This window comes from Rattus rattus, chromosome 15, assembly GCF_011064425.1.
Source record: "Rattus rattus isolate New Zealand chromosome 15, Rrattus_CSIRO_v1, whole genome shotgun sequence".
In the NCBI taxonomy this organism is placed as follows: domain Eukaryota; kingdom Metazoa; phylum Chordata; class Mammalia; order Rodentia; family Muridae; genus Rattus; species Rattus rattus.
In genome coordinates, this window is record NC_046168.1 from 40,910,214 (window position 1) to 40,920,965 (window position 10,752).

Consider the following 10,752-nt stretch of genomic DNA (forward strand, 5'->3'; position numbering starts at 1 on the left):
TTAAGTTCCTATTTGTATCTAAATTTAGGTAAGCATGGATGCTACTATGAGACATTTGACATTGCACACATAGGACAACTCTAAATGACAATGTATAGTTTATGCTTTAGGTGTGTTCGTGGAACATTTGTGTGTACGTTAACATTAGATCAGTGTGCACTATTTTTTGAGTGTGTTGAAGACCCTATGAGACTGTGGCTTGGAGATAAGTTGCTGTGTTTATTGTATTGTAGATATGAGCAAGACAGTGGGCATGACAGCGGAAGTGAGGACGCCTATTTTGATTCTTCACAACCGTTTACATTAGTTACTATAGGCATGAAGAAATTTTTTATACCCAAGTCACCTACTTCTTCTAATGAACCCGAAAACAGAGTTCTCCCCATGCCAACAAGTATAGGGATTTTCCTTGACTGTGATAAAGGCAAAGTGAGCTTCTATGATATGGACCACATGAAATGCCTATATGAGCGCCAGGTGGACTGTTCACACACAATGTACCCCGCATTCGCGTTAATGGGCAGTGGAGGGATCCAGCTTGAGGAAACCATCACCGCGAAATATCTGGAATATGAAGAGGATGTGTAGCTTGGACACCCCACAGGACGAGGATCAGAACTGTGAACAAAGCCATGCCGTGGTGTTAGAGTCTTCGTAACTAATTACATATCATTTACGTCTCTGTCACCACACCTGTTTGTACTGTGTGATTCTTTGTTTTGTCTTGTTCTGCTTTGACATACACAGTCTCAGTGTGTAGTCCAGGCCAGCTTCAAACTCTGTTCTGTTATAGCCTCCTGAGGGGCTGGGATTATAGGTGGGCACCACCATACCCAGCTAGTGTATGATTCACAACTTTTTCATGTCATAATGGTCTTACCTTTTACAAATGGTGGGAGTAGAGACTTGTCTTAACTGGTCCAGGATAGATAACTCTACAGTGGAAGTCCTTCTCTTTGGGGACAAGGACTCTAATTGATGTAAGTCAGCTGATGGTGGTATTATTCATGTCCCTTTGTTTGGGGGTTGCAGTGGGATACAAAGTATTTACAAAGTTCTTTGTGCTTGTTTTCTTCTTTCCTTTTCATTGTGTATCATGTACATGTCCAAAGAGAAGATATTTTTAAATGTTTATCGATAGAAATTAGTACTAAGCCATGTGTCTTGCATTTGATGTTAATAGGAAAATAAATTTACAGATAGGTAAAATGATGAAGGCCATAAAATGGTAGTATATTTAAGTAGAAAATTATGTATTTTAAAGTGTGTAACTACTGAGTGTATATTGCCTGGCAAACGAATACTGCTTTTTCCCCCTATAGACCACAGACTGTATTGGTAAGAATATCTCTAAGAGTGTCTTTGCTGTAGTGCCCATTGTCCTGTACATGTAGCAAGCATCGTTTCATATAAGAAACACAGGGTTCTTGAACCCATGCGACTTTTCACTACAATATAATTCTTTTTCAGGAAATTTTATCTTCAAATTTTCTTATTTTAGAAAATACTCATATTTATAGTAAAGAATTATTTTTCAGAAATACTAGGGAAGATGGACTGATAGTGAACACCTATCTTTTTGTGTCTTGTGAACTTTATGATTTGGTACATATGTTATACATCAGGGTTTTCTGGCTTTTGTTTACAGATTTGAGAAGTTTGCTGTCCATTTTCAGCGTTGTTGAATACCAGACATGTTACATGTTACTACTGTCCACTTGGATGGCACTGTTTGTGGGCTCATTGTGTGGTCATAAGCATTTGTAGTGTGAATCAGTAAAATACAAAAGTCCTTAGACATAATAGCTAAAAATCACAAGGATGTGTCTAGTCAGTTTTTACACCTTTTCTACACTGGATGTTAATTTCTGCAAGGTTACTTTCCAATTATTTGAATTGCCTTTTTAAAAGTTAAAATGTCCAGACACTAAGACTTACATGTGTTCAGCACTGATTATGCAATGGAATGGTAGCATTTTGGTAGAATAACCAAAGCTGTTTATTTGATTGATTCTTTTTAATGGAAGCCTGTTGGGCTAATCACACTGCATCTGACCCAGCACTGACTGGCACGCATCCCTACGCTTGTGTAGAAATATCTGGAGGATTTGTGTTTAGCGATTGCCCTTCCTCTCCCATTTATATCTAGCACTTTATGACATAGGAAACAGAGAGAATGTGCAGTGTTACCTGGGGTCATTGTGCAATAATGCTGCTAAAGTCGCCGCACGTGTTGGTTAGTGTGACACTCAATATTCATGTAAGCACATGTCCTGTAGACATTTTAAAATATAAAGCTTTAACTGGAGTCAGAGAAGCGAGCTGTTCGAACACTGTATCACTGTATAGAAATTGCTTAGTGGAATTCCACTTTTTTAAAATAAAAAAATAAACAAAAGGAAGCTAAGTGTAGTCATTCAAATCTGCACTCCAGGGATTTTTACTCTGCTTTGTGGAAAACTGAACAAAACACTATGTTTCATGGCACATGCTAATTTTTTTAATTAGAAAAGGTTTATTTTTAGTTACATATATATGACTGTGTACGTACACATGAATGTGAATGGCCACAGAGACCGAAGTATCAGATGCCTTGGAGCCAGAGTTAGAGGCGGTTATGAGCTACCCAGCATGTGTGGTATGGATCCAGAGATTCCTGGAGGAGCAGTACTCACCCTTAACCTCATATGTTAGTTTAATGCATAATTATTTTGAACATTTGTTTAATTCTTGTATGATGAAACTAATCAATTTCAATTGTCTGCTTATATTGTCATTTCTGGTCCACAGTACATTACATTTTACCAGGAGTGCTTACGTGTGTGTGAGTGTGTGAGTGTATGTGTCTGTGTGTGTGTGTGTGTGTGTGTATCTGTGTGTATAAGTCAGAGGACAAGCCATGGAGAGTCGGTTCTCTTCTTTCACAGTATAAAAATCTGGATTTCAAACTTAGATCTCCAAATTAGCATAAAGCCTAGAATGAGCACTCCGCAGATAAGCGTTTGAAATGATTAATCTCACCCAACAAATCTTTTAGCCGATTGTAGATATATTTTGCAAATAACTAACTCTAGTTTGTGGGGAAGAGGCAAAGCCAAGCAAACACCTGTAGTGGGAGACCTGAGCTGAGCCCTTGTTTTAAACAGCAAGGTGCCCTGTAGTCCCTGCATTGAATTTGGGAAGTCCCAACTCTCTCATGTGTTAGATGCACTGGGGGGAAATCAAATCTTTGCTCAAAGCCCATGGCAACTCAACAGGACTTGCCGAGCTAATTTCAGCCTTCCTTGTAAATATCATGAGGTCAACTTGAAGGAAACCCTCCTTTCAGTTGCATTTCCTAAGTTTTCACTGAAGCCTAAAACATTTTCGCTGAAGCCTAATCCATGCTGGCAGCCTCTCTTCTATACCTGCACAGAGGAGTCATTCTCTTCTCCAAAACACAGCTACTCAGTGTGTTCCGTCTAGATGAACAGTTCTCCAATGGATGGGATTGTTAGATCCGAGCAAGGAATTCCATTGTTTTCAATATGCAGAATTAATCCCTGTAGCACTTTCGTCATTCCTGGAGATGCATGTACACTTGTGGCAGTGTCCCCAGATCTGACTTTATTGTTGGCTTATTGTTGTACTCTTCCTTTACCCTAAATTATAAACTCCTTAAAGCCACCCGCACACCACCCCCACACCCACCCTTCTACCCCACATCATGGTGCTGGGCATTGAAGCCATGAACTTACACAAGCCAGACAAGCACACTACCACTGAGCAATATCTCCAGCTCAGAATTTTCAAATGTGTGCATAGTCTTCATTATCTTTCATTTCTGTGATTCCTCCAATAATTTTCTTATATTACTAGTTTTTAATTCAACCCAGACCACAATCACCAGAATCCTTAGACACATCCTTCAAAGCTTAACTGGTAATTGGTTGATATGCAGCTTGAGAACTAAAGTTGTTTTATGCTTTCAAAGACCCTTTATGGAACTAGAAAAGTATCCAGGATAGGATATATGGACTTTCTTCTCTCCCCAGCACTGACAACAGACTTCAATGAAGTCTTCAAGGCAGGGAATGCTGCCTTGGTTGAGTTTCTACCTATCACAGGAGACAGAAATTCTCAATAGCCACTTATTACTGACACCAACCAGGTATGAATTAGATCAGGAAAAATGCCCACCTGGTCTGGTCACCTGGCTGAAATTACAAGCTGCCTAAGTAGGTGTCCAGTTAAAGTCGTAGGCTGCATACAGGATTTGGTAGTGTCTCCAACTGGCCTGATAAGGAGGGCAACTTCTTTCTCTTCCTCCTCTCCCTTCCTTATGTTCCTGCCTGAGACCCCAGCTTGGGAACCTCACTCTACTCCCTCTCTTCTGCCCAGACCAGGATTTAGGCATCTTTATTAACCAATCAGGGCTAACTTGGGAAGCAAAGTTTAAAAGATACAAGCTAGTACATGTGAGGATGCTTTATTTAACGATCAAGTCTTTTTTAAACAGATAAGGAAGACTAGAGAGTGTAGATAATGGTATTTTTTTCTTGGATGACTTCAGGGATGAGATGCTCCTCACTGGGGGCTACGAGATCCTGGGGACCAGTATAGAGCATTTGAGTACACAGCAGCAGCACACCAACCCGGACAGGCAAGCTCTGCTTGGCCAGCTCCCATTCCTGTACATGTCTCCTCTTCCTCCCCCTTTCCCAAACTTACTTTCATATCTCCATCTTCCCGCTATATAGTCTTATTTGGGGTGGTGTAAATTTACCTTGAGAAGCAGATGTGGTGGTGCATGCCGTTAATTCCAGCATTCAGGAGGCAGAGGCAGGGAGATCTCTGAGTTTGAGGTCAGCCTGGTCTGCAGAGGGAGTTCTAGGATAGGTAGGGCTACACAGAGAAACCCTGTCTACAAAATGAAATGAAATGAAATGAAAGAAAGACATTACCTTGAACATAGTCCAAAGAGTATGGTTAATAGAGATAAATGTAAAGTTCAATTATCTCATATTCTATGTTAGAAGTGAAATACACTTATCTAGATCCAGTTAATGATTTTTGTTATTGTGAGATATGAAAACTAATGAGGTTCACATTTAGTGATTCTTTGGGCCAATTCTCTCAATTTTTCTCATGTTTTTATGTCCCTGTGTGTGTGTGTGTGTGTGTGTGTGTGTGTTTTTCCCAGTAACATTTCTGTCTTTCCTATCTGGATTCCCTGTAAATAAAGACATGAGGCTAACTGACATTGGGTTGATTGTTGACTAGGGTTAAACATCTGAGGGATCTAATTAGCACTAGCAGGAGAGTGGGAGCATTGTAACAAAGCATGGTGAATATTCTCCCATCCCCTGAAGTGAAGCTAGCCTAGCGGTCCTTTACCAAGAGATTATGAACAAGTCTTTCTTAAACAGATGAGAAAGACTGGAGAGTATAGATTATCATCTTTTTCTCAGATGACCTTGTAGGAGAGATGTCTGAGTCATCTTAGACCATCTGGGTTTGCTTTGGGAGTTTATTGAGGAGTCTGAGTATTAATTGACTAACACTGTTAATATTATTGAGCCCTACTTCTCATATCACATCCTAACCTTGCAGGCCCTCTTTGCCCATGACTTCATGTAAGCACTTATATGCCAGTGATTCTACAGTTTACTGTCTGCTGCACTGACCTTTCTGAACCCCACACCTTTTGAATGTCTTCAGAGCAACTTAAAATGAAACATCTGGGTTCCAGGTTCTAGATCTTTGCCCTTCTCAACCAGGCAATTCATTTAGAAAGAAGAGCTATTAAAAATCTTAAAAAGTAGGACCAATGGCTGAAGAGATATCGATAGAGCCTCCTTTCTGTATCTTCCGTGGCTCATCAAATTGTGCCAGCAATCTGTCAACAGTCTGCCATTTCCTTTCTGAAAGTGTGATAAGACATGAAGAATCATGGCTTTAATGGTGAGTTCTCTTGTCAATGTCATTTGCATTATTGGCTCAGTGCTAGCTGGGTTCTTATTTGGCATGCTTTGAGGTCCATTGCCTACAGATGCCTGTATGTGGAAAGAACAGTGTGGAGACATTTGTGCTCAAACTATACCTTTGTTCTTCACTAAGGAGTAACTTCCTGGAAGCTGTGAATCCTCTCAGAACACCCCTTTTTGCATCTGTAAAATGGAATAAAAAAAAACCCCATCAACTTGCAGAGTTCTTGTGGATTATATAAAGTAATCTGAGAGAAATATGAGTTCGTAATAAATCTTGACTCTTCCCACCTTCAAAAAATGGAAATACATTTCACAAAGTTACCAGTGTGTCTTAGTTAGGATTTTACTGCTGTAAACAGATAACACGACCAAGGCAACTATATAATGACAACATTTAGTTAGGGTTGACTTACAGGTTCTGAGGTTCTGTCCATTATCATCAAGGCAGGAGCATGGCAGTGTCCAGGAAGGCATGGTGCAGGAGGAGCTGAGGCTGCTAACAGAATACTGACTTCTAGGTAGCTAGAATGAGAGTCTTAAAGCTAAGAACTACAATGACACACCCACTCCAACAGGGCCATATCTTCTAATAGTGCCACTCCCTGGGTTGAGCATATACGAACCATCACACAATGTTTCAGGCCCTAGCTAGGGACAAAGTCTCCAGTATTCCAGTCTGATCTCAGCCTTGTTGTGTAGTCAAGGAAGACTCAGCTCCTGATCCTGCTGCCTCTAGCTCCCATATGGTATGGGTCATCTATCACAGGTGGTTTCTGCAGTGCCTGGCATAAAGCCAGGGCTTCTCAAATGACACACTACTGAGTTATACCTTCAGCCTAGAAGTTTCTTTAGAAGCCCTGGAGTTTGTATTTCTCTCACCAGATGGAATTTAATCCCTGGTCCCCTGAAACCTGAGCGTCTCCTTTGATCTCGTTAGATTAAGGAAGTACTTGTTTTTCCTTTTGTCTTCTGGTGGTTAAGAGTTCTATTAATGCAGAATATGTTTGAGGTTAAAAAAAAAAGCATTTTTTTCCTGGTAATTGAACATGTTTGGTTTGTTTGCTTCGGTATGGGAGACTGAAGTCACCCTGTGCATGTGGAACTGTACTCCTTGACTCTTAACAGTTTTATTTTGGAGCCACACCATTTTCTTAGATTAGATGAGAAAAGATCAGTCCTTGATTATTGCCTTGGTTTTAGTGACAGTGACCCCAGAGCTGCCTTTTGAGGTACATTTTCTCGGTAGCTTGTCTGCCATTAAAGTTAACATATGTAGGTGCTCAGCAAATACCAGGACAGTGACACAACATTTATAAACAAATTATAGTAACTCTGTGTCTTGAACTGGTCACTGAAACGTCTGATCTGTCCTTGGGGTCGGTTTTGCTTGTCTGCTTCCTCTACTTTCCTCAACCTTTCTTGCAGTGGTTCCTGGTAAAAATCCTTCTAGATTGTACCAACACTGTGGTGCACATGGCTCATGCAGCTAGAGTGGACCTCTCTCCAACTTTTGCCATGTTTTGCTGCCTGGTTTCAGAATTGTCATCACTGTGTCCAAGGAAGGGGACGGTAGAGGTGCATTCATACCCATCTCCTCCCAACTCTGCCAGCAACTGCTTCCTTCCTCATCCTTCCTAAAGTTTCAGATTCCTATCTTACTTTCCCAGGGTGGTTGTGATTAACAAACTCAATGACTTAGAACAATAGAAATCCCTTGAGCAGCAGGTCCTCATGCTCTGAAATCTGTAGGGAAAAACAGTTCCTTGCACCACTACCCTCTGGCAGACCCAGGTGTTCCGTAGTTGTGTCCGAGTGGGCATTTTCTTCAGGTGTCTTCATTGTGTTCTTTGTGTGTTCTTGTGTTCAAGTGCCCCCTTCCGTGTGGACAGCTGTCAGTGATTAGAGCCTATGCCCCATGAACTTTTTTCTTGGATTCCCAAATATGTCACCATCTCTGGAGGTTAGAATGACATATTTTTGGGGACTACGAGTCAACACATGAAGTCCCATACATTTCAACACATTCTTGAAAGGACTACAAAGAACCGCTTCTCATATCGGTACTCAGAGTCTTTGAGCCCTGCTAGCACATTTAAGTGGATGAGTACAAGAACTATGTCACTGCTGAGGTGTAAGGAATAGGAACATTATGAAATATATCTTGTACACCTTAAAAATGAATAGGAACATTCACAATAGGCAATATCACAGAAGAAAATTTCAAATACCAACACAAGTTCAGAGAGAAGATAGACAAAGACAGAGAGAGACAGAGAGAGACAGAGAGACAGGCAGAGAAGATATAACGACAATGAGGTCTAAGGTTGCTAAGAATTTGCAAGGACGTAATTTGAACAAAATGTATTTAGAAACAAAATGGTCCCAAATATGGGAACTCATATTTGATAATGGAAATGTGGATTATGTATTTCTTATTCCATAGGGCATCTTATATTTACAACTTTGATAGAAGCTATATAAAATGTCTGTACCAGTCAGAAGAAGCAACTCCACCTCAGCAGTGTGAATTACTACAACCATTTTGGGAAAATAGTCTGTAATTTAGTAATTTGAAAATTAGCATACCTAATGACCCAGTAATTCTCCCCATAGGTGCTAGTTCAGGAAATTTCATGCTTTCATAACTCTGAATCCTTGTATTAAAAAGTTCATGGTCCCAACTGAGAGATAACATAGAGTCCATCAGGGCTAGAATAAAGAAGGAAGCCAAGAAATACTTATGTATAGGGGGCAATGAACCACAATTATATGTGAGAATACAAATATTTTTAAACAGTATTAGCATAAAATTCAGGACAGGGTTACCTCTCGGAAGAGTGAGGAAGATGTAGCTGTGCAGGCCCTATGGGTGAGGTGGCCTGTCTTCTGGGGTAAGGGTAGCTAATCTGGGTGGACAAGGTAAGAGTCTTCACTTTATCCTTGACGCTATATACTTATGTGCTTTTATGTGGCTGTTATTTCGCACAATACAATAGCTAGTGCAGTAGACTTCTACTTGCATGTCTCCTTTTATACACTTACTTTGGAGAGGAAGGCACATGTGGGGACTTTGGAAAAGTGACATGGCAACTCCTTGTGATATACTGGTCACTGGGTGGTGGGAGTTGATTGTCACCAGGAGGTTAGCCTTTGGGTCCACCTGTGTGGGATTACCTAGATTGAGATTAGCTTCTGAGAGGGTCTGGGAGGTATTGTCTTGATTATGTTACTGGTGTGTGAAGATCAGCCTTAATTGTGGGTGGGACCATTCCCTGGGCAGAGCTTCTGGACTGTGTAAAGGAAGGGGAAGCTGAACAGTAAGCAGACTGCACAATAATCAATTGCTCTCTGCCCTTGATTGTGGGTGTAATGTGCCTGTTCTCTTGATCCTCTTCCATCATGACTTAGCTAGGATGGGCCATGACCTGCGATTGCCAGCCAAACAAATCCATTCTCCACTAAGTTGCTTTTGCTGGAGTATTTTATCACAGCAACAGGAAAGGAAACTGAAGCACTGACCTCAGAGCTTTTAGCAGGTTTGTGTCAGGATCTCTTGGTATTGGCTGTGAACAGAGCTGTGGGTATAGCTTCCCCCTTTCTCATGTACACTGTGTAGCACAGGGAACAGAACTGTAGAATGAGACCCATAGGAGTCACCTCAGACAGATGCAGTGACTAAATAAGATATGCCGTTATAGGGGATTTTTTTCCTGACAGCATACTTTGGGTGCATTTGTGTGAATGGTAAAAGACACCTTCTGGCACCATCTACTTCAAGAATGAAGACCATTCTCAGCAATCAGATTGTTGACATTCCAGAAAATGTCAACATCACTCTAAAGGGGCCCACAGTCATAGTGAAGGGTCCCAGGGGAACTCTGCGGAGGGACTTCAATCACATTAGTGTAGAGCTGAATTTTCTTGGAAAGAAAAAGAAAAGGCTCCGTGTTGACAAATGGTGGGGTAACAGAAAGGAACTGGCCACTGTTAGAACCATCTGCAGTCATATTCAGAATATGATCAAGGGTGATATGATCACTGGGCTTCCATTACAAGATGAAGTCTGTGTATGCTCCCTTCCCTATCAATGTCATTATTCAGGAGAATGGGTCTTTGGTTGAAATTCAAAATTTCTTAGGGTGGTAAATACATTCGCAGGGTTTGGATCAGGACAGGTGTTGCTTGTTCTGTCTCTCAAGCCCAGAAGGATGAATTAATCCTTGAAGGAAATGATATTGAACTTGTTTCAAATTCAGCGGCTCTGACTCAGCAAACCACAATGGTTAAAAACAAGGATATCAGAAAGTTTTTGGAGGGCATCTGTGTGTCTGAGAAGGAAACTGTGCAGCAGGCTGATGAGTGAGACCTCAGTTTCCTGGCTCCAGAAACAAGATCCTGGTCACAAGGACAATTTGGGCTCTTTGGGGACAATAAAAAATTTATATGTTTAAAAAAAAAAAAAAAAAAACCTTCCTCCTACCAGAGACTGACTGGACAGATAGCACTGAGAGAGAGACGGACTCATGTCACTGTACAGAGCTACTGCTGCTGCTGTGTAGTAAATCAAGTGCAGAGCCTTGGTGTTGGCAAGTGACAAGTGTTACTGCTGTGATATGGAATCCAGCACTCAGAAGACAGACTGTATGCTGGCAATCTTCTCAGGGACTTAGGTGCAAATAGAGCCTCGATTCATTCTGTTGGAGAAGTCTATTATTCTGCTTTATTACAAACTCATGGGATAAAGCAATGTGTTGGGGAATCTTCATTTCTGGATATAATTACT

The 10,752-nt window shown here is 41.0% G+C and overlaps 1 protein-coding gene and 1 pseudogene across 1 annotated transcript in view; both read left to right on the top strand.

Moving 5' to 3' along the window:
- Trim36 (tripartite motif containing 36) overlaps positions 1-2,402 on the top strand; it is a 42,064-nt gene extending 39,662 nt beyond the window's left edge. Inside the window, 1 exon segment of the mRNA XM_032885395.1 lies at positions 234-2,402. Within this exon segment, the coding sequence (XP_032741286.1) occupies positions 234-588 (355 nt within the window). The 3' untranslated portion in view covers positions 589-2,402.
- A 2,440-nt stretch (positions 2,403-4,842) lies between these two features.
- On the top strand, positions 4,843-10,424 carry LOC116884649 (annotated as a pseudogene).
- Positions 10,425-10,752: the final 328 nt, after the last annotated feature.